We start from the raw sequence: 27,018 nt of genomic DNA, 5'->3' as shown, positions 1-27,018 counted from the left end.
AAAATCCCATCTCCCACCGCCGCCGCAGCCCACCACCAGCCGCCGCCTCGGCCGCGAGATCGCCGGCCGCCGCCATGTCGAATCCGGCCGCCTACTACGCCGCCGTCGCGCGGAAGCAGTACTTCTGCTACCAATGCAACCGCACCGTCCTCCTCCCGGCCTCCGCCGCCGCCGCCGGGGCGCTCTCCTGCCCGGAGTGCCGCGGGGATTTCATCGAGGAGGTCAACGTCCCCGCCCCCGCCATCATCCCCTTCCCCTTCGCCTTCCCCCCGATGATGCCCACCGCCACCTCCGCCTCCGCCGCCGCCGCCGCCGCGGCCTCGCCGACCCAGTCCTCCTCCTCGTCCGCCGCCACGTCGCCATCCAGCGACCTCTCCGCCTTCCTCAACAGCATGCTCGGCCCGCTCAACCTCCGCACCGACGAGCGGATGCCGGGAACCACCTCCGCCGCGGGCACGGCGACCCCCGAGGACGAGCCCGACGGGTTCGACGCGGTCACGTTCTTCCAGAACTACCTCCAGAATCTCATGGACGGCGGCGCCAACATCCAGGTCCTCCTCGACGACGCCAGCGTCGGCCTCGCCCCCGGCATCGGCCGCGTCGGCGGCGCCAGCTTCGGGGACTACTTCGTCGGCCCGGGCCTGGAGCAGCTCATCGAGCAGCTCACCGAGAACGACCCGAACCGCTACGGCACGCCGCCGGCGGCCAAGTCGGCTCTCTCCACGCTCCCCGATGTCGTCGTGACCGACGCCATGGTCGCCGCGGCGGATGGCGCCGAGTGCGCCGTCTGCAAGGAGGATTTCTCGCCTGGGGAAGGGGCCAAGCAGATGCCCTGCAAGCACATTTACCACGCCGACTGCATCATGCCATGGCTGGATCTCCACAATTCATGCCCCATATGCCGCTTTGAGCTGCCTACTGATGACCCTGATTACGAGGGGCGTAAGAAATCAAACCCACAGCCAACTGCTGGCGTTGATGCCGGAGCTGCATCTGGGAGTTCTACTGCTGCTGAGGAGCGAGAGGAGAGTGGGGAGAGTGCGAGGTTGGTCGAACGGCGGTTTAACGTGTCGCTGCCATGGCCTTTTAGTGGATTGGGATCGCAAACGCCGCAGCAGGATGGGAGCAATGGGGGCGCTGGTGCCAGTGGCTCGAAGGATGGAGGCGCATCCAGTGACAAAAAATAAGCATAAATGTGCGATTGATTGGAGGTATTCACAGTTATTTGTATTTTACACAACTTATTTAGTAGATTTGAACCTTCTCTGAACTGTTCATTATTGCCTTTCAAGCTCATGCTATCAATCTCTGCTTGGACCATAGAAACTAGTGAATTTTTTCTTAACACATGAAGGGAAGGAATCATCCAAAATTGTTGAAACTGTGGTAAAACGCTATGGCATTTTGTTATCCTAAATGGTTCAGTATTGGCAGCTTGATTGTTCACTACCAATTTTAGGCATATCTCATTTGCGTCTGATCTAGTTATCTTCCATTGTTGTGAATGACAAGCTTTTTCAGATTTATGCGAAGTTTGAGCAATTCATATTCAACATTAGATAGTTTCAACTATTAAATGGATGCATTTCTGGGATATGTTTGTCATGAGACACCAATACAACTTGTGGAGGTTTATTATTTAGGCTGAAACATTCGATAACATATTTCCCAAGAAAAAATAGGAATGCAACAGTGAAAAAAAACACGTATCACCTGCATACCTAATTCCACTAGTTTCGTGGAAGCTAACATGGTGGCTATCTGAGCAAGGATCCTGTCATTGTGAATAGCTAACAGAACGCAGGGCCTTAAATTTTTGGTTGATATTTTTATCCTCAAATTACATTATCATGTCTGGTCCTTCATTTTAAGCACTGAACACAGAAGAACTTACATATAGATCTAACTTGCTGAACAATCTAATAGATATCCATCTGCTTCCAATTATCTCTTGTTAATCTCTTTGGTTTACTATGGTTTATGCTTCACCATGTTCTTTAATTTGGCGTGCAATGCCATTTCAAGTTAAGACTAAAGAATGCTAACAAGTGTTAAGCTTTTGCTAGTTTCGTTGGCTAAATTTTACCTGAGCAATTAGTTCCATTCATGATTCTTAAACTTGATAAATTTGTTAAGTATCCTGCAGCTGTTACTTTTATTGCTAAAATTAAAAAGTCCAATTTGCGAAAGTTCATAGCCTATTGATAGACTTGTTTGGAGCAGTAAATGGATTATCCATCTATGAGCACCCAACTTGCATTTTTCATAGCTCTGGCATACCCATATGATCAACATGTTTGTATAGCTGAATATTACCTCCTTTCCTAGTATTGAATCTACATTTGGATCGACTTACATCCCTGTTTCGATGTAAGTCCTTGCACTCTTGGTTTCACTTCTGTTATGTTTCCAGTTGTAAATCTTATTTTCGCTAAGACAATAAGATGGTAAATAGATTAACGTGCCTTTATTTTCAACAAAGGGTGGTTATATGTTCAAATTAGTTTCTCCAAGGTTTCTCTATTATTCTGTTGTGTCTGATCCATCGTCTAGCTCTTCATAATTGCTCTTGTTTTGTTCCTTAGATTAAAGGAATAAGTGGTGCTTTAATTGTTGAAAAACAGTTGCATATTTTGTGTCATCTCTGCTGCATATTTCATCAAGTTCCAGTAATAAATGGCAACTTCTGAACTTCAAACTGCATGACACAACTTCATTCTCCTTGGGCCGGATTTTTGTGGGAATTATTTGTTTGACTCTATTATTTTTCTACTGGTTCTAGTTTTGTTTATTTGTTGATGGCACTGATGGTTGGTTCTGAACCAAAGTTCATCTTTTTTAATTCTTGGTGTGCATTGATGGTTGATTCTGGAAACGAAAGTTCATGCTTTGTTAGTCTTGTTTACTTCTTGATGTGCACTGATGGTTAATTCTGAACCAAAGTCCATGCAGTTTGGTGAGACTAGTCAGACATTTTGCTTTCTTCAACTATCTTGTTCCCTCATCCTTTCTGCATGCTGTACCCAATAAATTATCTGATGATATAGCTTTTGGCCTAACCTTATGCTTTTAAAATTTTGAGGATGTTTACTGTCTTCTAGTACTTCACAAATTTGAGGATGTTCCTCAAACCATGTTGATAATTACAACAACAAAAAAAACCTATAGATTTCTGGAGCAACACTCTACATCTGGTTTTCTCCGATAGACTATTTTAGAATAAGCAAACCAGTGAAAGGTTCAACTTATGTTACCTCCTGCAGTTCACCATTTGTTCAATATCTGCTTTCATGGTGTGTACCAACCACTAACAGAAGTACTCATTTATCTGCAGGTTTTCCTCTTGGATCTGGCGTTCAAAGGTCTACAATATTTATGTGTCGCTGCCACTTATATACTATAGACATCAAAAGACCAAAGAAATTTACAGTCTTTTTATCCGCTGGAACAATTGTTCATTCTTGTTCTCGCTGCCCGTTAGGTCATGTACACAAGGCACGGAAACTGCCGAGGCAGGAAACGTGCGTTGGGAGTTTGAGACTTTTATGTGTAGATTTGTTAATTAAATTCATCAAAGTACCAAACTTGGAGCATTCCTGCGTCTGCTGTATGTTGTCTCTTCAGGAGCCTTCTCATCTGCTGTTCTGGATGCGTTGACAGGGTACCACTGTTTCTGCTGAGGTACATGTACACTAGGTTTCAGGTAATTCACCTTATGGATTAGTGGTGAGCTTTTTTGCTGCCAATGCAGCTGAGTAGAAGCTGCAGGGCCTTCTCCACAGGCATGAGCAGTGTGGATCCCATGGATGTGTGTATGTTAGGTCTTCTCTTTGATCTCTGGGTAATTGAATTGATTCTTCTGAAAATACTATAAAATTCTAGGTTTTAGGGACAGAAGGTCGACCTGACCTTAGCGCTCTCGTGGGTAAAACTTGAAGACCTTTTTGACAGGTAGGAATTTGACAGGATTTTTACATCAGCTAGTTGAATTTCTACAAAAAGCATTCAAAATAATTCGTTCCGAAAGAGGAGCCTGAGATCGTTACAAGGCACTAATATTCCCTGAATCCTGTTAAAACCGAACTAATTTTTGTGTAATCCATGCAAAATTTGGGCTCTTATAACCGGTGTATCAGTGTGAAAATTGCTCGGATTCTGGGCTTGTACGCAAGCTCATCCAACATGTGGTAGTAACTCCAAAATTTGGGCAGGAAAAGAACTGCCTATGATACACGATTCACATCTCACACCCCCCTTCCATGTCAACCAACTTACAGTCATCGACTCCAGAAAACGTTTACATAGATGATAGAAGGCAATCATCCAGAAGATAGCCAAAAATGCAGCATATGCGATTGATTTCTCTGGTCTTCCAACAAAGGGTCAGGTAGAGGACATGTTCTGTGGTGATTTTCCTGGGTTTCATCTGCGGCCGGTAAGCATGGTGTGAATCGAACTACCAGCAGCTGCCTTCTTCTTTGGCTGAAACTCCAATCATCACAAGGTTAAATAAAACATACACATGACAAATGGAGATTGGGTATGCAGGGTGACAGTAAACAAGGCACCTTTGCATTGTTGAAGAGGTCCTCTGCAATGGCTTCCATTTGCCTCCGCTTCTTCTCCTCTCGCATGAAGTCAGTTACCGTTCCACGCTCGTAATCAGATTCTCTGAAGAAAGGGGACCAAACTCAGTGAGCTTTCAGTGGCAAACTAGTGATAAAAGCTTTGAATTTTTTTTTACCTGTATGGTTCTCGTGAATACGGGATTAGGTCCTTGAAGCTGTTTCCAGACACTGCTCCTCTCTAAAAAGTTGGAAGGCCCCATAGTTAATGTTCTGCCATTCAGTTGTTTGTGCATAAAGGATATTGCACGAAAAAGGTATATAGAATATTACCTTTCTAAAGCGTTTGAAGTTAATGCCACCAGTTTCTATGGATTCGGCACGAGCTGACTGAAGGATGCTTTTCACAACCAGATTCTGGGTATATATAACATGACAAGTCTCATCTCTGCTGTCCAAAGTTTCATCCTTTGGCACCTTGGTCATAACAGGAATGTCCTCGCCTTCAACTTTGAAACCACGCATTGTTGCTGTTTTCTCTATGACCTTGACATCCTCCTCCATAGGTTTCACAATCTCATCTTTCTCCTGGTCACTGTGAAGATTAATGCTGGTCTTTGCTTCCACCAAATTTACAGCATCTTCTTCAGATATAGCAACGACTTCCTTTTTATCATCAGAAATATGCTCAATGTGATGTTCAGACTTGCTAGCAGCAACAGTATGATCAGAAGTTGCAGTATCAATTTCTACATCAGAGTCCACCACAATAGTCTCATCCGTCGAATTTGAGGATGCAACAATGTCTGTCAGAAACAAAATTGAAGGAACATAAATTAATATACTTGGTGTTACACATGTAGTCATAAAGCAAAGACACCAAAGAACTCTTAAGGTCAAAGAAAATGTAAATCTGGTAGCAAATATATATCATGATTGTTAGTACTTACAAGCTGGCGGTTCAATGGCAGTTGCTTCTAAGTGACCAGATAAAATAGCAGCAAAGAGCTTTACATCGGTGATCTTGGACAAAGGAAATAGCCCGCGTATCTTACTGAATTCCAAAGGAGATTTTGCAGGAACAAGAAGAATATCTTTATCATTTTCACCAGCTCCAGAGTCCTGTCAATTTCTTGTTTTAAGTATTGCATCCATCCATCTATACCTCCTATAAAATAATTGTGCACAACTACTTCTAACAAGATAAAACTATCATGTTAAAGGTAGCATTGGATACTACACTAAACTCTGTAAGCATAGCCTATTAGGAAGAGCTGACTGCACATTTTCCAAGCATTCTAGAGACCACATTCACAACATAAATTTCAGCAGAATTTACCTGGCTGTTTGCACAAAACTCATCAACGTGCAGATATTTTGCTCCAGTAGATTCCAGTAAAGCATGTAGTTTGTCTCCAAATTTATACTGCACTCAAATAGTTTTATTCAACAGTGAAACCTAATCACATCACTTCATTTTATTATATTCTATAAACACGCATCACCTTTTCTGATGACCCCAAGATAAAAGTATAGCCTGCAAGGCAGCTCTCTATGAGCTTGATCTCCACCACCTGTATCTCCATCCCATCAAGGGTCAACTTTGGAATATACCTGTGTTATGGAGCAACCAAAACTTCATCAAAAAATCTACAGAAACTGCAATATCAGGTTTGAAAAGTTGTTCGCAACTTACTGTGTAGAAGAAGGCATTTCGGTGTGTATGTTCTTTTCAGCCATCACCTAAAACAGCTCAAAATAATCAGAATTCAAACTGACATGAAATAAGTGTTTGATGGCATATCTTATCAAGAATTAAAAGTGCATTGGAGCTAACAGGCACAACTACAATAAGGAAAAAGAATACCTTAAACCAGTCTCCCAGGACGATCTGCTTTTTCGCCAAAACCGCATCTAGGAGCTCAGGTGTCAATGAACATGACTCGTCAACAAGGACATGAGTGCATTCATCACTCCACTTCCGAGTAGCATATGCACCTTTGGAAGAAAAAAGAGAAAATCATTAAATTGGCAGAGATCACCAGATTATGAGAACTCAGTAGCCACTCTCAGTAAAAACGCTTCAGACAAAAAACTACATTTGAGTGGACCAACAACACTAACCAATATTAGAATAGAAGTACAGATTGCCACTAACCAATGGATGTCATTACTGCCTGCAAACATGGACTAATCCTCCCTGACTTTTTTCCATGAAAAAAGACTACTATGGGGACAAATGACAACCTGCCAAACATACAAATAGAAATAAGCACTATTTATGCATCTAACTTTCCAACTGCAGGATTACAAAGATACATACGAATTAAACAGAAATGCCAGTTCAAAAATAATGACATGTATTGATAAAATGACAAGCATCTATTACACAGCGATATGTTTGATAAACAATTATGCAATTAGCATACGGATGCCATATTTCCTTTTATGCTGACCTGAAGGTTGCATTGCCAGTTCCAAAAGTTACAGTATCCCCATCAGCAAGCATTGCATCTTCATCTTTATGAAGGCGACTACCCTGTGTTCCCTGTACCTTGTTGAAAAATGTCCCATACTTTGAGCGGTCAACTACACGGACATAGGAAGGGTTAGCTGGTGCGCCAGATTGTGGATCCCAGGCCACCATCTTTTCAACCACAATCTCTGCATGGACTCGCGATATCGATGTGTCCGTTTGAACAATGACATCGCAATCTACCACAGAAAAATCAGCACCATCAATCTATAACTCCATAGACACACAAAGGGCAATCAATCACAAAGCCATAAACTTGCTAGTGAAATATTTGCCATCATATTATTGCACTATCAATTATAGGACATGTCCAAATCGAGGAACTACGGAATTTACTGAAATGAAGTTCTTGACATTTTGCTGGTTCAGGAAACAGCAAACATAAACAGCCTTTTGCCTAGTACCGGTTTCAGACAAGTGGAGAACAAATATAACACTAACTAAAACTATAGGGATCAGCTTTTCTCAGCACTAAAACAGATTACAGAACTAACCCTCCCCACTACCACATTAACTGATTAAACGGCACAAGAAACTCAGGGAGGGGAGGAAAGAGATGGACCTTTGCGGCCGACCTTGTACGTCCCGGCGGCGAAGATGTAGCACCTCTGCGCCCCTGCAAAAAATCCAAAGAAAGCACTCAACCAACCAACCAACCAACGACGCGAAACCTTCGAGAGACATCGGCGGCGGAGTGAGGGGGTGGGTGGCGCACCGCGCACTGTGTCGACGGGGGTCAGCGCCCACACCATCTCGTACACTTCCTCCCCTTCCTCTCCTCTCCTCTCCCGAGGCCTCCTCGCTCTCGCTTCCCCGTCCGCCGGAGCGAGGCGAAGCGGCGGTGGTGCGGCTCGACGGCGAGGGTGGAACGGCGAGGGAGTAGACGAGGAGGAGTCACCGCTGCCAGGTGGGCCAGGTAGCCCAGCTTTACTCTTGGGCTCGGCCCATTAGGATGTCATTTTCTTTCTTTCTTTGCCACTTGCCATAGATTGAGCAGTTTAAGATTTTGGGATAAAACAAGTTGAAATTATAAATTTGTAAAGTTTGTGATATTGTATATATTTTTTTAGGGATACACAGAAAAATCATTTATATTTAGGGACGGACGTGATAAGTATTTATAGGTATTGATTCTAATGCACAGTAATTTTATCATTTTTAGCTAATCAGGTGCTTAGAAAGAAACCCAGCCTATTCAAAATTTAAAATTTAACCAATAATGTTACTGAAAACGAATTTTTTTTCTTTACCTTTGATATTTGCTAAACAATCTAAATTCTCTTTATCTAGTATTCTAGTTGAACCTACTCACCTAGGTTAAAGTCATAGAGACTTGACATAATTGCTCGCATTTACGGTTAATTATTCTTTCAGATGTAGGTATTGATAATGAGGTGTTTATTGTGATTTCGTCAATCTCAAAATATATCAGCCTAATATTTCAGAGATATGTTTATATGGGAAGGTGTACAGACGTTATGAGCATGTATGTTTATATTGTATCTTTTTTTTTTAAAAAAAAGAGTGATTGTATTTACCGATGAAGTGAGTAGAGTATAGCCGTACATTGTGTTTGATCATGAAAATTCGTAAAGTAAAACCACCCAAGCGACAAAAGATACCCGCTTTAATCCCATTTTTCAAAGAAAATAATACTCCATACTGTACAACAAAAAGGTAATCCATAAAGCCAATATATTTCATTTCTCATTTCCCATCCACTACGTGGCTACGTCATCATCTGCCATTTTTCTTCCAGCTTTTTTTTTGCTTCAAAGTTTTTTTTTTTTTTTGTTGCTTGGTTTAATCGGAGAAGCCAAGCAAGCTGGCCTTGAAGGCGCGAATCCTCCTGAGGCACCTCTCCGCCCGCTCGATGGCCATCTCCGCGCTGTCCTTCCCCGCTGCCGCCGCCGCGCTCCTCCTCCGCTTCCCCTCCTGCTCGCCGCCGGCGCCGCCGTTGCCGCCGCACCTCCTCTTCTTCCGGCTCGACGACTCTGCACGCCGCAGCAAGAAACGGTCTCATCGTCATGTCGTGACCTGATGGTGGTCGATCATGTCGTCGAACACCTAGAAGAAGAGGCAGACCTTGGGTGGAGACGATGCGAAGAACCGAATCGGATTGGGAGGAGGAGGAGGTGACGGTGGCGTCGCTGTGCGGCGAGACGAACGGCGTGGCGGCGGCGGCGGCGGCGGGGTCGGCGATGAGGCGCTTGAGCTCGGCCTTGAGCGGGCCGAAGCGCCCCGGGTGCGCCGCTTCCAGCTTCTCCAGCTCCTCCCCCGCCACCTCCGCCATCCACCCCCACTCTCCCTCCCCCTCCGCCGCCGCCGCCATCGCCACCGCCCTCCTCGCCTCGCCTGGCTCTGCAGGCTGCAGCGCTGGGCTGGGCTGGGCTGGGAGGCTGGGAAGCGCGCGGGTTCTTGTGTTGGGCGCGGCGCGGCGCGGCGCGGAGCGGGAGAGGAGAGGGAAAGACCGGAGCCGAGGCGCGCGCACTGCGCACTGGCGGTGGCGGCCTCGATTCCCGCGGCTTTTGGTCTGTGTCGTGTTGCTTCTTTCGTGGCATGGCAATGGCATTTGCATGGGTGTCGCGCGAGGCGAGGGTTGCATTGCTCTCAGGTTTCCTTTACCGCCGGGGTACGTTAATATAAATACCGCGGTAACCTCCTTAAATTTAAATAAATTTAAAAAATAATTTAATTTTTTGATAAATTTTACACGGTTTTTTACGGTTACCGTGGTTGGTATCCGCGCTTACCGTCAGGACGCGGTAACCCTGCTCCGACGGTTTTGGAAACCCTGGGTGCTGCACCGCACTACTCCAGTGTAGTGCGCCACCACACTGCACATCTGCACCAAGCTCGGGAAACGGTATCGAGATTGGCTCGCCGCTGCACCCAAGATCATTTACTCCTCTGTCCCGGAAAGAAGCAGCAGCAGAAGGGTGTGGTGAGCTATACTGGCTCTGTAGTACTACTGGATACTGTATCGCTTGGTCAAAGACAACTCACGAGATGTCAAGTTAAAGATGTGCCATACCACTTTTTTTAAAAAAATTTAAATAATACTTTTTTTTTGTTTCATAATGTAAAATTTTCTAGTATTATTTATATTCATATAGATATTAATAAAGCTAAAAAGTATAAAATGGAGGGGTAGATGTGATGGTTTGATTTCAAGTCAATTTTCGGTAATACTACCTCCGTTCTAATATAATGCTACAAATCTGGATAGTATATGATGCGTTCACAACTTGACATCCAATACTTGAGACGGAGGGGTACTTGGGTGAATGCATGCTGCAGGTGCAAGCCACGTCAATCACAACCACCGTCAATTCCATCCCTGATTCATTCACGGAATGGTACGACGCAAGTTTTAAAAAAATTTTGAAACAAATTTCAGAAGTTCCTTTTTTACGAAAACCAATTTTATATTTTTTTTGGTAGTATATTTCAGTTACTCCATCTGTTTTGAAATATTTTAATGGGAATTGAGAAAGTATGTGTATTTGAATTCTTGAATTTTGTGATTACTGTTGATAGAGAAGGTAGATTGAGAAATTAAATAGGAAATTGTTGTGATTTCTTAGGATGAGAGGTAGCTAAAGAAATAGCTACATTTAAGATAATTTAAAATTTTAGGACTGATTGAGGGAGTACGCTACTTCAGATAGGTGAGTCTAATGTGCGCACGTACTGCACGATAGGATCTAATATGAGTGTAACCTACCGGAGATTACAAAAAAGAAAGTAGTTGTGCGAGACAGCAGCTTACAAACGTTGTAGCCCATATGTATAATCACAATCCGAGTCTAAAATCAGTCCACGTGTTGATGTGTAGGCCGACGAACGCCTGGCCGGATCATTTATATGCAAACATTCAGTCCGTGTAAAGTTGCAACCACTAGCTTCAAGCATAATGAGCAATTTATTGTCCCAGATATTTATATGTAGTAATTTTATACATACAAACTCTACACATAAAAACTTTATACACATGAATTTTATACATAAAAAATATACACACAAACTTTATACAAATAAATTTTATAATTTAAACCTTTATACTAGCTTTATTTTTAAAACTTTATGCATATAAACTTCCTATGTAGAAATATTCCAGTACCTAAACTTTGTGCAAAATGAATTTGGAGTATATTTTAAAAATAATATGTTAACAAAACAATATAGCGTCTATACTATTGTTTAAGCTGTTTTTAAGAGAGGATTGAAGAATAGTGAGATATTACCTAAAATAAGGTGTGACGTTTGCGCATGATTTATTAAGTATAAATTATTTCATTTTTTTAAAAAAAGAGCGAATATGACTTTTTAAAATAATTTCATGTGCTAATTCGGTCCCAAAAGTCCTAAAATAAATTAATCTATTATGAGATATAACATATCATATCATAGTATTACGAATTTAAATAGATATACTTGCTTAGATTCATGTGATATATCATTTGTCTAAATTTATAGTATTAAACTTATAATATTAAGATATACATATCTCGTATTAAATTAACTTATTTTATAATGGAGGGAGATTAATGGGAAACGCACGCGCGAAAAACGTCTACGAAGGGAAAGAGTGATTTTGAATGCTTTACTAGTTCTTATCCGGTGATCCGTGATTGTAGAGAAAAAAAAACCGAGGTATGTGTGACAGGAAGTTAAGAGCACCCGCAGTGGTAAAGTAAGGTGCTCTCTATAATAAAACATGTACATCTCAGCAATAGACTGGATTAATAGTAAACCATCTCAATAGTATGTCTACATGGGTATCTACAGTTCTCTAATCCATTGCCTCGTTTTTCTCTATAGACTATCTCTTAGTAGATAGTTTTGCTCTCTTTCTTCATTTAATCTCTTCCAAGTAGAAAAATATGTTAACATGTATTTTTGTAGAGAGCCTATAGATAATCATTATGGGTGCCCTAAGAACAGTACAACCGGTTGCCCTAAACTTATATACTGATCGTGTCACGACTCACGACGACCGCGTCTCTGCCGCTGCCATACGACAACTCGCCATGTCCGGCGGCGGCTGCACGCGCGGCGCGAAGCCGCCGCGTCGCGTCGACCCCAACATCAGCCGGCCACCAGCCCGCGCCGCCGTCCTCCCCACGCACACCGTCTCGCCCGGCGACGGCGCGACCGCATCAAGCCACCTCTCCATGGCGCCGGTCGTAGCGATCGTGCTGTGTACCCTGGTCACCATCGCCGCCATCCTCTTCCTCAGCTTCTTCGGCTCATGGATGGGCCCCGTCGTCTCCATCGACGGCGTCACCGCCACGGGGCTCGACGCCGCCGGCGCCGCTGGGAACGCCACCACCACCACCATCTCCCCGTCCTTCGACGTCGCCGTGCGGGTCAAGATGCAGCGTTTCCACCTCGCGCCCGGAGGCGTACGCGAGGGGCTCCGTCGCCGTGTCGTGCGCGGGGGGCGCGGTCACCGCGCGCGGCGAGCTCCCGGACTTCCTGCTCTACGTCACCTCGCCGTCCGTGGTGTCGGCGACGGCGCGCGCCGCGCCGCCCACCACCGCGCTGTCCGCCGGCGCGCGCGGCCGCCTCGCCGGCGAGCTGCGGCGCGGGGAGGTGTGGCTGGACGTGTCCGTGTCGTACCGGAGATCGGAAGACGACCCTGGCTCGATGCTGAGCAACGGGTTTCGCGCAATGTGCGCCGCCACGGCGTCGCTCGGCCATGGGAATTCAACGGCGACAGCGGTGGCGGCGGCGGCGGCGGCGGCGTGCACCGTCGTGAAGCAGTAGCCAAACCTAGTCATTACTACAAATCTAGATGATGCCTGTAGATACTGTGATATTAATCGGGTAGATTAGCCATACTTATCGGTAGCAATAGCATCGTGTACATAATTTTTTTGTGAGAATTCGGCAATGTAGCAATAGCATTATGTCGAATTGTCGATGAATCTTTGGTGAGAATTCGGCAATGTGCGATTTGCTCGTGGACATTAGTTCATGCTTATTTTTTCTTGTGTCATCGAAGAAGCTTTCTCTATCAATTTAGGAGATAAAACATAGTATACCTGAAGGACGCGACTATAACGAGAGTGCTAGCTGGATAGTGCTAAAAAGATACACCATTCTTTCAAAAAAAAAGCTACTAGTACACTCAATATCTATGTATTTTTTTTCCTTCTTAGAGAAGTTTCTCTTAAATTACTTATCTGATTATGCCGTTGTGTTCGTTACAATTAAATCTTTGCAACAAGATCTCACATGATTATATTTTGATGAAAAATCACAAATTACTTTTATGATATGTCTAAATTATTTTTAGATTTCACTAAATTACTTCTTAAACTATAAAAGTAAATTCAGTAAGTCTAAAAGTAATATATATATATATATATATATATATATATATATATATATATATATATATATATATATATATATATATATATATATATATATATATATATATATATATATATATATATATATATATATATATATATTATAGAAGTAACTTAGAACAAAATGAAAGTAACTTTGGCATGTTATTTAAAGTAAATCCGTTGTAGAGATAAAAACATGACTCTATCTGGAAATTAAATTAATCAGCACAAATTATGGAATTAACTAAAAAGTCATATTTATCCCTACAACGAATTTACTTCTAATATCATGATAAAGTTACTTCCGTTTTGTGTTAAGTTACTTTTATAATATATGTAAATTACTTTTAGACTTTATTGAATTTAATTTTATATATCTAAGAAGTAATTTAGTCAAATCTAAAAGTAACTTTTATATATATATATATATATATATATATATATATATATATATATATATATATATATATATATGATAAAAGTAATTTACAAATATAAATATTTTTTCATCGTAACATAATCATGTAAGATCTTGTTGTGAAGATTTAATTGTAACGAACACAATGGTGTAATCGGATTGTAGATCGGATAAGTAATTTGAGAGGAAACTTTATTTGAATAGGAAAAAGACACCCACATGAACTTTATTTGAAAGGAAAAAGACACCCACGTGGATGGACATCATGACGACGTGCACAGTTAGATGGCTCTGAGATGCGTCGCGCTATAGAGCTAAACCGAGAGCGATCTCGAAATAGATTTCGCGATACCTAAAGGATGACAACAATATATCATGTGTACACAAGTTTTGCGTGCATACAAACGGTACACACAAATCAAACAAATATCACCAAAATTCTATAAAAAGGGCGCATACTTCCAATAGTTCTCTTAGCTATTATGTAAGTAAATTTGGTGACATAGAAGAGAGAGAGGGGAGGAAAGGAAAACATCAAATTTAGTGTACTCTTAGCATTTACTAAAGGTTCTCCTCCTATACTCTGTTCCATTCGCTTTGTCTTTTTGCTATCTTTGTACATACATTTATTCCTTCTTAATACAAAGATGCGCTCCTTACGTATTCCCATATTTTATTGCAGGGAAGGAAGAAGAAAAGAAAATAGGTGTAAAACGAAATTATTTTGGTGCATTTATAGTTATAAGAAACCTCGTTGTCTCAATTGTATAAGGATGGTTTTTAAGTCACATTACTATTACTAACATATCCTACCAGGACTCTATTTTATGATATATCTTACTAGAAAACTCTTATATAGAATATGCATAGCGTCGTAGGAAAAGCACAGCCGGTAGCCCTAAGCAAGCCGATCGTGTCAGGACGTGCGCGTACTTCTCCGTCGCTGTTACGCCGATTAGCGCCATGACCGTCAGCGGCGGCGGCGGGCGGCACCGACAGCATGCGCGGCGCGAATCCGCCTCGCGTCGACCCCAACGTCCGGCCAGCCAAGGCCAGCCAAGGCGAATCCAATTCTGCCACATGCTACACTGCTGACTTCAAACGACCGCCGAATCTGCATACGACCTCCGTTTTCGGCACATGAGTACTTGATGGAAAGCTCTCGGAGCCCTCTTTCCAACGGATCCAGCCTCATCTCCGAATTCCATCTCGTGTGGCCGGAATCACACGCACAAGGTGCTGCGTCATCTATAATGGGCCTATGGGCTTGTAACTTCATTTGGGATCCCGGCCTAGGTGGGGCCCATGTGGGGTGCGCCCCAACCAGGTGGAGCACGACCCTAGTCACCCCTAGGTCATCCTCCCACCCCTATTTATATAGCTAGGTACCCCGATCAACGAAAGCTCTGATACCACCTGATGAACTCTGAGTTCCTCTCGACACTCAAGGCTGTTGTTGGCCCGATTTTTCGGTGAGTTGTGATAACTACGATTTGAGAGAAACGTTGACGATCCGACTACAACCGTACATGGGCCCATTGGGTGGGAGGACGATCTAGGGGTACCTAGGGTCGTGCTCCACTTGGCTGGGGAGCACCCCACATGGGCCCCACCTGGGCCGGGATCCCAAATGAAGTTACAAGCCCATAGGCCCATTATAGGTGACGCAGCACCTTGTGCGTGTGATTCCGGCCAAGTGTAGCAGGTGGCCAAATTGGATTCGGTACTTGGAGGACTCGAACTTGATATCTTGTTGTTCATCCATGATGTGAGCAACGGATGTATCCGTAGTAGCCATGGTCACATCATGCCGGCGACGTCGCGGCCGCGCCAAACACGAGCTCCGTGGAACGCGGGGTGACCGTGCTGTTGTCCGTGGCCTTCGTCGTCGCCGTCTTCGGCGTCTTGCTGTTCGGGGTCTGGATGAACCCCATCGTTTCCATCGACGGCGTCTCCGCCACGGGGCTCGACGCCGCCGCCGGGAAGAACGCCTCCGCCGCCACCACCGTCTCCCCGTCGTTCGACGTCGCCGTGCGGCTCAGGCGGAGGTGGTTCCGCCTCCTCCCGGACACGTACACGAACGGCACCGTCTCCGTGTCGTTCGCCGGCGCCGGGGGCGCGGCCGTCGCGCGCGGCGCGCTCCGGGACGTCACGCTGACCGCGTTCTCCCCGTCCGTGGTGTCGGCGACGGCGCGCGCCCCGCCCACCGCCCTTCTCGCCGCCGGCGAGCTGCGGCGCGGCGGGGAGGTTCGCCTCGACGTGACGGTGTCGTACGACAGATCGCAAGTGCACGAGCCCTACTCGCCGCTCAGCCATGGGTTCCGTGCCATGTGCGCCGCGACGGCGCTCGGCGGAGGGAACTCGACGGCGGCGGCGTCGTGCACCGTCGTGAGGATACCCAGCCCTAACGACCTCTCGTGGTTCCAATAACGACTATAATTACAATGTAATTATAACTACTAGTTACAGTATAATCATAATGTAATCACACAATTATAGTTGCAAGTGATCTGGTAGATTAGCCATGCATACTAATCAGTAGCGATAGCATCATCTGGATGAATTTTTGGCGAGAATTCGGTAACATGCGCGGTTTGCTCATGGAGATGTTCGTCCAATTCTTAGTTAAAGTAAATTTCACAATTCTTAGTCCATATCATTAATTCATCATCTTTGGATTTTACTTCGGATTCGTCGTACACTTCAGCGTCAGCTCCGGCGAACCACCGATGCCTGAGCGCGGCGGCGGCGGTCAGCCTCTCGCCGGGATCGAACGTGAGAAGCCCCCTCAGGACGTCGAACCCGTCCCGCGACAGCAACTTCTTCCAAACCACTCGTTTTCTCAGTCAAGTACTCACGTTCCATAAAAATAAACTAAAATTTAAAATTTTGACAATCTATCCAGATTTTATCAGTTTACCGGCGTATCCAGATTTTATCAGTTTACTCGGTTTATCAGTCAAGATAAAGAAATAAGGTAAAATTTAAAATTTTGACAAAATTTATCCAGAGTTTTCTTGTCTTTTATGGGTCTACCGGAGATACTAACTCGTGAGTGGTATCGGGATTGTGAACCTTGTTATTACATTCCAATTCCTCGAGGACAAAACAGTACAAACAATGAGTGAGACAGGCAGAGATATGAGAGCGCCTGAAGATGAATTCTGTCGACGACGAAAAAATCGACATATGTTCAAGCAAACAAGAATTGCTATGATAAAATGAAGAGAATCACAGCGTGGCAAACGCCTATAATACAAGTTCACTCATCTAAACCACCTCTCTCAGAACATAACTGCAAACGTCCATGCACCATCTTCAGATTTAACTGCGGGCGATGGTAACAAACCTATTGATACAAAAGGGCCAAAGTTTTTGAACCAAATGACATTAGCATTCCAGGATTTACAGTGACTGCATGTGTACTTGTCCATATTCATTTAAACAACTCGTTACTACCCCATGTCGTCACTGCTGGAACGAAATGGAGTACGAGCCTGTGTTTGGGTCTTTAACAGCTTTGAAATTGTCGACGCTCATCCCAAAGCGCCCGAGCACAGAATTCCCCAGATCTTTGAGCTTTCCTGCAACAGAGAAAGATATTCACAAATTGAGATACAGAAAAGGTTTTTCACTAGGTCAAGAGTTATACAGAAGCTTTGCATGGCTCAGGATATCATAACACATCTTTTCTGACCAAACGTTATATAAACAATTTAGAACTTCATTATGTTGCTTGCACATACTATACCAGTGCACTCCATATAATCAACCAGGTAAAACTAGTTTGGATGAACTGGAACTAACTAGCACAATTAGAAAAAGAAAATGAAAGATGGATTTACATAAAGGTTGCCTGAGTACAGCAACACAGACTACACCGAAATCATAGGAGTAAATGCACACAGTACTCTGAAATTTGAGAAGAAACTATTACCGATCATCTCTTCCTTCATCTTTTCCCTTTTCTCAGCTGCCAGTGGCTCCAGTCGGAACAGTGATCTCTTAGCTTGTTCATTTGAAGGATCCAGCTCAATAATTTTTTTCATATCTGAGATGAGGATTACACCCAGCACAAGAGGACTTAAACAATATGGCATCGGAGCTAAATACTCACAGGTAATAGTAATAATAATAGTGTGAAATAGTCTCTAAATCTAAAGCACGTTATGAGAATAATATCTAACCAGCAATAGCTTCATCATAGTGTTCAAGCTTTTCATGTGCTTCTCCCCTCCGGAGCAAGGCTTTCAAGTATGAAGGATTCAGCTCAAGTGCTTTGGTGCATTCTTTGATTGTTTCATCATATTTGCCCTAAATTACAGGGTGTTAGCATTGTGGTTTTATTATAATATGATATTACTCAAACAAAACAACTGGAGAAAAATAATCTGCTGATAAAGAAAATAAAATGCCATTAAAGTAAAACTAAAGAAATAATGGTTGATTTCAACTACCAAACACCAGAAAAAAAAAAGGCCTAGCCTAGCATTTTATCCAGGCATAACTCTCTATTATACTTTGGAAGCAAGTTTATACAAGGAATAAAGAAATAGGCATGTAGCCACTGTACATTAAGAAGGATAACTGGTTTTTAGGAGAAATCTATAGTTAAAGGGGTAAATATACTGATGGTAGGGGACTAGGGGTAACATATTAATGAAATAAGCACATCTACCATGATCCTGTTGCGAATTCACATAAGGAAAATTATTACTGATGACAACCAAATGGAAATCATCTATTTCCTCCATATTTAAAGACCAATAGAAAGGCTTACCAACTTCAAGAAGCATACAGCACGATTTGAATGACATGCGGAGCGTATGTCTTCGGCAGATTCCAGCTCAGCAGCAATTTGCAAAGCTGTCTCATATTGCGACAATGCCCTCTCATATTCTCCAGCACCAAAAAACTTGTTCCCTTCTGCCTTTGCATCATTTGCTTGGCTTCTAGCTTTCTACAGGAAGTAGGAAGCACAATCATTTATCAGAATGCAATAAGCTTATAAATCTCTTCACCAACATACAAGTTATATCTAATCCCAACCATGTCAACAAGGTCCAAACAATAACGTCCATTTAGAAACTATAAACTGGTGAATCTAATTACTGTTTAGCATGTAGCGGCTAGCAGCTAGAACTAGACTGCTAATCTATCATAACAACAAATTTTAGTTGTCGGTTTGGTGCTAGTACCTAGCTTTGTATTTGTCAAGGGTCAGAACCAGGTGATACTTGTGTTGCAAAAAGGATAACTGCTATGGAAACTGGGACAGCAAGTGAAGCATCAAGCACTAGTTCTACCTAGCACATAATACTACCACACGACTTCTTAAGCACCAACTTTGTGTTATCTCATATGCATATGAACAATTGCAGTTAAACCGCCCTGATTGCAACTGTTCCAAACTAGAGAATGAGAGAACAAAATAATCACCTAATAAGACCTTAAGATCACAGAATCACGCCATCGTAGAAACAAGGAGGTTTTTACCTGTGTGCCATTAAAAAAGATAACCCCTGCCCCTGTGCCACTAAAAAGTTCGAGCCTCCCTCTATGCCATCGTCGAACTTTATCGCGCCCTTCACACCACTCCGTTCGTTTTTGGTCCTAACGGTGTGTGACCGCGCAGCCAAATGACTTATTTGCCCTTAGAGAGATAGGGGAGAGTGTGAAATGGGGCTAGATGAGAATCGGATTCCTCCTCCACCGCCATGGATTCGCCGTCGCCGGCTCGCCGCCGCAGCCAACGGCGAGCGCTTCGAGCTTCGCCGCAACGGGGGCGACCCCAGGGAGTCCCTCCTCGAGTTCCTCCGCTCCCGCACCCGGTTCACCGGTGCCAAGCTCGGCTGTGGCGAAGGCAAGGCAACACAAACCATCTCCCCTTCCTCCTCGGCTGCTTTGCTTCCGTTCGATCGGCTTCGGCGAGCGAGCTTGATGGTTTCTCGGTTTTGGTATTTTTACAGGTGGTTGCGGGCGTGCGTGGTGGTGGTCTCAGCGTACGACGCGGAGGTCGACGAGGTGACGCACGCGGCGGTCAACTCGTGCCTCACGCTGGTGCACGGCCTCCACCACTGCGCGGTGACAACCACCGAGGGGCTCGGGAGCAGCCGGCGTGGGAAACAAATTGCTTCGATTAGTACTTCATCACGCATGAAATCGACAGGAAACTGGATGGATTAATTGGATTGAAACAAACAACAATCAAACTCTGAATGGATGTTCAATCCAAGCTGAACGAGCGGGAGGAAGAGCTAATAGGGAAGAAGAACGAAATATCTTCAATTCGATTCGATTCGAACCGCAATGCAATGGAGGGAGATTGATTGTTGTTTGGGGCCGCCGCGGAGGGCTTCTCGAGGCTCACGGCGGCCGAGGCGGAGCGCGCGGTGGCCGGGAACCTGTGCCGCTGCACGAGGTCAACGGGAGAGCTTCACGGTGACCGCCGCGAGCAAGAGCTTCGCCGCCATCGTCGCCCGTCGCCGCAAATCGGGAGCAGCCGCGGTGGCAATGTTGGTGAAGTGGAGGCGAGGAAGAGGGCGTGCAGCCGTTGCCAACCCGTACCCCTCCACGCCCTCTTTCGGCGGCTGCGACGGCGCCGTGGGTCCGATGCTCGGCGGCTGCGACGGCGCCGTTCTCTCTCTGCGCGGCTTGACCGCCGTGCTGGCTCGCCTTTCATCCTGTGCGCACGACCGTGCTGCCATGCCGCCGCACTCAACTGCGTCGGCCGCCGCCGCGTCGCCTTCGCGCTCTCTCTCTGTGGCGCACTTGAGGCAAGCAGAGACTAGAAGGGCAAGAGCGACATTTTTTCTGCATGGGCCCACATGTCAAAGCTGCCAAACGGTTAAACCCAAACAGAATAGCGACGGAGTGGTGTGGAGGGCGCGATAAAGTTCGACGATGACATAGAGGGAGGCTCGAACTTTTTAGTGGCACAGAGGCAGGGGTCATCTTTTTTAATGGCACGCAGGTAAAAACCTCATAAACAAGAGAGCCAGCTACGAAAATGCATATTAATAACTGCACAAAGTAACAGATTGGCCGAAAATAGAAATTCTCTCCGCAAGGATATGAAAGGAATTAGCACTAAACAACCTCATTAGACCATAGCCCATTTACTAACCCTTGCACCGTACTCTAGTAGTCTAGTTGTTCACATCATTAACTCTAAAGAAGCTAAAATGAAGAAGTGGGGGTACATCCCTATCCACAACCAAACCTGCCCTAAACCCAAGTGTACCAGTGGAATTCTCGGCAGTAATCAGAAATTTTCCAATCTATTCTTCCATCTCAACTCCCCCAGATAGAGGGAAAAAAATCGATCCCCACAAAACCCTCGGTGACTAATAGAAGTTACTGCTGCTACCATCGGAACCCCAGATTTCCCTAAGATTTAGGTACAGCAGTTCGGGGCAACAGCGAGAACGGAGATAGGGAGGGGGATCGAGTGGACGGGACGCCCCAAGGCACTACCTCCCGGAGCTGCTCGTCGGTCAGCGCGTCCTCGAAGGCCTCCTCCTCGTCTTCCCCATCCGCCCTCGCCGCCTCCCCTCCGGCCGCACCACCCGCCGCCTGCTCCTCGGCAGCCGGCTCCTCTGCCGCCGCCGGCGTCTCCTCGACCTCCGGCTCCTGCTCGATCACCACCATCACAGCCCCTGCTCGCCGCCTCGCGGGGTTTAACGCGGCGAGCACCAAGACAAGCTCCCTCAGCGACCGACGCGTCGCCGGGGGAGGAGGAGGAGAGGGGGGCAACGCGGCGGCGCGGTCGAGCTCGACGGCGAGGAGGCGGCGGCGGCGGGGGATTCGATTCGATCGATCGATCGGCTCGGGGTCCCACCGACACGAGGAGGCTTCTGGAGAAGTAGGCCAGTCTAGAAGGACGGACACTGACAGGTGGGGCCCAAGTGTAAAACCGTCTTTGCAAGTGGACCAGGCCCAGGAAGCGAATGATAGAGAGATAATAGTTTACTTGGGCCTTTCCACACAAGTCAGCTCGGCCTATTACTGTGAGGAAAAAGTACACCCAAGGTCCCTTAACTTGTCCTCGAGATACAAAATCGTCCTCAAATCGCAAAACCAGATATCCCGCGTCCCTTAACTAATCAAAACCGGTCATAAAAAGTCCCTCGGTGGTTTTGACACTGGTTTTAGCCTACGTGGCGGCTGAGTCAGCGTGGGACCCACGTGAGCCCCACATGTCAGCGTAATCCACGTTTCACCCTCCTCTTTCTCCTCTTCTCTCTTTCTAGGCGAGGCAAAGCGGCGGGAGGCCAGCAGGTGAGGCGGGAGAGAGGAGGGCGGCAGCGCCGCAATGGGGGCCGGCGGTGCAACGGCGGCCGGCGCCTGGCGGCGGAAGCTGCAGCTGGGAAACACGACGACGAGGGAGAAGGGGAGCACGGCGGCAGCCTCGATTCGTTCCGACTCCCTCCCATCGCCGTCTTTTCCTTTTCCTCCAAATCCAACCCCCTCCTACCCCTTCTCCGGCGCGGCGGCGGCGGTGACGACACCAGAGGGCGGAGGCGCCGACGCTCCCTCGGCTCGCCAAATGGTAACCCAGCCATTCCTCTCTTCCTCCCTCCTGCTTCTGTTCTGAATGAAAAAAAAATCAAAAAACACGATCAATCTGCAGCTATGGGCAACCTGGGGGGCGGCGCCGAAGCGCACGCGCGTCTTCTCGCTCACCGACGACGTCCTTGTTTAAGGTGGAAAATAACGTCTACGAGGTCGGTGCCGCGCCGCACACCGCGCGTCCGCCGTTGCGATATGCCGGAGTGACCTCCTCCAATTTTCCTGCATATAAGAAGCAATCGATAGAGATAAACTTGATTTATTATTGTTCGTTTTGTTGCTGGGCCATAGTCCAGTGACAATAATTTAACTTGTTCCTATATTGCCGGGTTTGGAACTGCCTTTGCATGGTGCATGCACGCATGAAGTGACAAGCTAGCTAGCCTCCACACCGTCGCTGCCGCCGCCAGCAGCTCACTCGATTCCTCGCGCGCAATCCTGATGCCGCAGTGGTCAACCCCGCCGTGGTGCTCGTCCTTTCCGCCGCCGACCTCCGCGCTATCGGCATCTCTGCCCTGTGAGGAGGTCGCCGCCGGCCTCCCCGCCCCCCTTGCTTGCCCTACCTCCTCCCTCGACAGCGGCCTGCCTTCGCGCCTGCGGCCTCTGCAACGGCAGGCGAGAGCGGTGGCGGAGCGGCGGCGGCAGCGCGTCGCCAGTCGCTAGCCGCCGCCGTCGTGTCGCCCGTCGCCGGCCGCTGACGCCCTCGTCCTCTCCTACCTCGCCCCGCCGAAGGCAGTAGCCACCGACGTCCTCCCCAGCTGCCTAGTGCCTACCCAGACGAGAAGAGTGAGAGAGGGAGGAGAAAGGGAGAGGAGGGGAGAGGATATGACGTGGCCAGCTGACATGTGGGGCCCACATGGGTCCCACGCTGACTCAGCCGCCACGTCGGATAAAATTGGGTTGAAAACCACCAAGGGACCTTGGGTGACTGATTTTATATAGCTGAGGGACCCCACATATCTGGTTTTACGGTTCGAGGATGTTTTTTTATCCCGATGACAAGTTGAGGGACCTTTGGTGTACTTTTTCCTTACCGTGAAATTGTGAATGATCCTGAAAAATAAACAGGAAGTGCAGTTCACTTTAGGTACCTCAAACGGGTGATACCCCTCTTCATTTAGTTCAAGCTACGCCCTGGACACCCTGACAAGAATGGTCGTCTTCTTCGTTTTGGTCGTCTCCCTTCGCCATCCTCCACGGCTCAAGCGTGTCCTTTCCCACCAGCGCGTGCACGCGGCACAGAGCATGCTCTGGAGCTCAACGATGCAAGTCTGCGCGGCACAACTTCCTCCAGTTTCATAATTCAGCAGACTCCCTCCGTACTCAAATGAAGTAATTTAGGATAATATTTAAGTCAAGCATTGAAAATATAAATCATGAATAACTCTCAAGTTGTTAAGTTTGAAAATATAAAACTTATATGAATAGATTTGTCTTGAAAAAAACTTTCATAAAAGTTTTCATAAAACTTTTCATATATCACTTTTCAATAAATATTTTTGGAAAAAGTACGAATTATCTCCCCGAACTATCGCGGTTGAGTGAATTACCCCCTGAACTCGAAAACCAGATATTACTCACCCCGAACTTTTTATAACGGCCGAATTACCCCCTCGACCAAATCCAGAGCGGTTTTATCCTACGTATGGCGTACGCGTGACAATCCAGTCAGTCTTTCCTTTTAAAATAATAGTGGGACCCACATGCCGCGCAACCGGAAAAAAATTTGGTGCAGACCTGATGCAAAGGTCCTCGTCTACAGCCCCGTCCCCGATGGCCAACACGTGTACACGTTGCGGATCCAACGATAGGCCTGGGAATTGGGCCTAAGCTGAGCGAGCCGTGCGCGATCCTCGTCGCAGTTGTTTGGAGCCGAGCTGTCTCCCGTCGGCTTCATGATCCCCTTCCTCATTGTCTCTGCCGCATGTCCCTCCGTCTCTCGTCACCAAGCGCCGCCGTATTCCTTGTTCTCCGCCGTCTTTGCCTCCCTCGGATGCCGTGTCCGTCCGCTGCGAAGAGGGGTTGGCCGCGTTGGGGAGGAGGATCGCTGTAGTCGGGGACCTCGGTCTAAGTCTAACATTCAGTTGTCGAGCGTCTGAGTTAAATTCTTGATCTCGAATTCTCGATGTCCGTCAAGCCAGTCAACCGCGCGCCCGCGCCGCCCTCTATGACCATATAAGCAAATCATGCATGGAAATTAAAACCGAAACATTCGAACTCATCGATCATCAACATTCAACAACCGTACGCCTAAATCAAAGTGGCCACTCTGCTTGCGTCGATTACTAACAGCCGGCCGGCCAGATCACCGGTGATTAGCTTAAATACTTGTTGCCAAGGATGATGTGGAACTAGACAATGGTTGCTCCTCCTCAAAGGAGCAGCAGCCAAGCTTGAATGTTTGATTTCCGGCCTGAGGTCCATTGTAGCCGGCAGCTAGCTCTCACCACACCGCGTTAGTGCTGCATAAAGAGGAAGAAAGTTCGCGATGGCATTCTTTGGAAAGAGCTTCTCACCCTCCTCCAGCGGCCATGATCTTCAGCGCTCCTCCCCAATACGAGGAAAGCCTCCCGGCAGCTGGATCACGAGGAAGGCGGGTCGAGGCCATAGAAAACAAGGAAGTCGGGAGGAACGCGGCTGTTACGGCGGGAGCAGCGGCAGCAGTAGCTGACGCGGAAGGGGATCGTGGAGCCAACGAGAAGCGGCTCGGCTCCAGCCGGGTGTGAGTGCGATGAGGACCTCACGGGCCTCACACCTAGGTCTATCGTTAGATCCGTAACATGCACACGTGTCGTCCATCGAGGACGGGGCTGCAGAGGAGGACTTTTGCATCAGGTCTGCACCAATTTTTTTTCCGGCGCAACCGCGCAAGGCGTGCACGGCGAAGGCGGACCGGACCGGCCGGTGGCGGATGCGGATGCGGAGCTCGCCTGGGTGGTCGATGGCGGAGACGGGGCTCTCCTGGGCGTTAGGCGGCCAGTGGCGGAGCAGGCGGCGGCGGCAGCTGAGGCGGAGCTCGCTCGGGCGGCTACGGTGGCGGCGTCCCCATGGCAGCCACGGCGGCCGTGGCGTTGAGGAGACAGAGCTCACCCGGGCAGCCATGGCGCGGCATCCCCATGGCAGCCACGGCAGTGTTGAGGAGATGGAGCTCGAGCTCGCCCGGGCAGCCACGGCGCGGCGTCCCCATGGCTAATAAGTAACAATCACCTTAGGAGTCGTGGTGCGGGAGATGATGAGGATGACGGTGACCAGTAGCTAGCCAGCCATTTTTCTATTTAAAACGGAAATCTCAGAGAGCTAATAAAAGTGTAAAATATCAATCAAGCATTAGAATCCATTCGATTAGTTTGCTTTGTTTAATTTTACAGCACATTCAGGCAACAGGGGTGGACGACGATGGTGGATGACGATCGAAGATGCGTGGAGATGGAGACAGGCAGGAAACAGGGGTGGTCGATCGATATGATGAAGAATTAATTAGTAGAGCTTGACGCCGACGTAGTTGCCGGGCGGCCAGTAGCTGCAGACCATGATGGTGTCGCCGGAGGTGCAGACGACGCGACCGCCGCCGCCGCCGGTGGTGTTCTTCCAGACGACGGCGGTGTAGTGGGTGCACATCGTGCCGCCCTTGTAGCTGTTGGATTTGTAGTCGTAGCTGCGGACAACTCTGGATCTGAGGCCGCCCGGTCCGCCTCAGCCACATCACTGCCATGGGGACGCCGCGCCGTGGCTGCCTGGGCGAGCTCCGTCTCCTCAACGCCGCCGTGGTTTCCGTGGGGATGCCGCGCGCCATGGCTGCCCGGGTGAGCTCTGTCTCCTCAACGCCGCCATGGGGACGCCGCCGCCGTACCCGCCCGAGCGAGCTCCGCCACAGCTGCTGCCGCCGCCCGCTCCGCCACTGGCCGCCTGCCGCCCGGGAGAGCCCCGTCTCCGCCGTCGACCGCCCAGGCGAGCTCCACCTCCGCATCCGCCACGGGGCGCCTTGCGCAGTTGCGCCCGAGAGTGAGAGAGAGCGAGAGAAGAGAGAGAGAGAGGAAAAGGGGAAGAGAAGGCATGACATGTGGGTCCCACCATTATTTTAAAAGGATATGCTGGCTGAATTACCACGCGTGCGCCACGTAGGACAAAACCGCTCTGGATTCGGTTGAGGGGGGTAATTCGTCCGGTATAAAAAGTTCGGGGTGAATGATATCTGGTTTCGAGTTCAGGGGGTAATTCGGTCGACCGCAATAGTTTGGGGGGATAATTCGTACTTTTTCCAATATTTTTATAGAAACAAGAAGTCAAAGTTGTGTTTTGGAGACCGTGTCGCTGTCCAAAACAACTTCCTTTACAAGTATGGAGGGAATATCTTTGATTGATTTCTTATTATAATATAAAACTAGCAAAAGTGCCCGTGCGTTACACCGGGTGATTACAGAGTGTGTATATTGACCAAAAGTGTTGTTTGGTTTAGCAAAAGTGCCCGTGCGTTGCACGGGAAGCTTACATATCAGAAAAATATGCAATTAATTAAAATACAAATTCGCTGAAATATTTGGTACTTTTAAGTAGATATATGTG

At 47.1% G+C, this 27,018-nt stretch overlaps 4 protein-coding genes across 5 annotated transcripts; 1 reads left to right on the top strand and 3 right to left on the bottom strand.

Annotated features, from left to right (window-relative positions):
* LOC4348952 (E3 ubiquitin-protein ligase RING1-like) lies at positions 1–3,862 on the top strand. The gene is made up of 2 exons (NM_001423070.1): positions 1–1,211; positions 3,335–3,862. The coding sequence occupies exon 1, from the start codon at positions 75–77 to the stop codon at positions 1,185–1,187; it is 1,113 nt and encodes a 370-aa protein (NP_001409999.1). The 5' UTR covers positions 1–74; the 3' UTR covers positions 1,188–1,211; positions 3,335–3,862.
* Positions 3,863–4,109: 247 nt separating this feature from the next.
* On the bottom strand, positions 4,110–8,000 carry LOC4348951 (nijmegen breakage syndrome 1 protein-like). Of its 2 annotated transcripts, none has more exons than XM_066304443.1 (13): positions 7,817–8,000; positions 7,664–7,717; positions 7,022–7,154; positions 6,724–6,812; positions 6,433–6,563; positions 6,262–6,308; positions 6,071–6,179; positions 5,905–5,991; positions 5,516–5,687; positions 4,899–5,371; positions 4,745–4,806; positions 4,569–4,671; positions 4,110–4,482 (listed from the first exon to the last, which is right to left on the bottom strand). In XM_066304443.1, the coding sequence occupies exons 1-13, from the start codon at positions 7,851–7,853 to the stop codon at positions 4,423–4,425; spliced, it is 1,557 nt and encodes a 518-aa protein (XP_066160540.1). In that variant the 5' UTR covers positions 7,854–8,000; the 3' UTR covers positions 4,110–4,422. The 2 variants fall into 2 exon arrangements, with proteins under 2 accessions (XP_066160540.1, NP_001409998.1); NM_001423069.1 differs by having other exon boundaries at positions 4,114–4,482; positions 7,022–7,280.
* A 794-nt stretch (positions 8,001–8,794) lies between these two features.
* On the bottom strand, positions 8,795–9,646 carry LOC9271698 (uncharacterized). Its single transcript, XM_015758557.3, has 2 exons — positions 9,187–9,646; positions 8,795–9,095 (listed from the first exon to the last, which is right to left on the bottom strand). Exons 1-2 carry the CDS (start codon positions 9,431–9,433, stop codon positions 8,905–8,907), a joined length of 438 nt encoding a protein of 145 aa, XP_015614043.3. The 5' UTR covers positions 9,434–9,646; the 3' UTR covers positions 8,795–8,904.
* Positions 9,647–17,074: 7,428 nt separating this feature from the next.
* LOC4348950 (uncharacterized) lies at positions 17,075–21,768 on the bottom strand. The gene is made up of 5 exons (XM_015757370.2): positions 21,361–21,768; positions 18,665–18,844; positions 18,072–18,198; positions 17,822–17,935; positions 17,075–17,468 (listed from the first exon to the last, which is right to left on the bottom strand). The coding sequence occupies exons 1-5, from the start codon at positions 21,532–21,534 to the stop codon at positions 17,353–17,355; spliced, it is 711 nt and encodes a 236-aa protein (XP_015612856.1). The 5' UTR covers positions 21,535–21,768; the 3' UTR covers positions 17,075–17,352.
* Positions 21,769–27,018: the final 5,250 nt, after the last annotated feature.

The sequence above is a fragment of the Oryza sativa genome, chromosome 10, assembly GCF_034140825.1.
Source record: "Oryza sativa Japonica Group chromosome 10, ASM3414082v1".
Classification (NCBI taxonomy): domain Eukaryota; kingdom Viridiplantae; phylum Streptophyta; class Magnoliopsida; order Poales; family Poaceae; genus Oryza; species Oryza sativa.
This window is presented reverse-complemented; position numbering and strand designations above follow the sequence as displayed.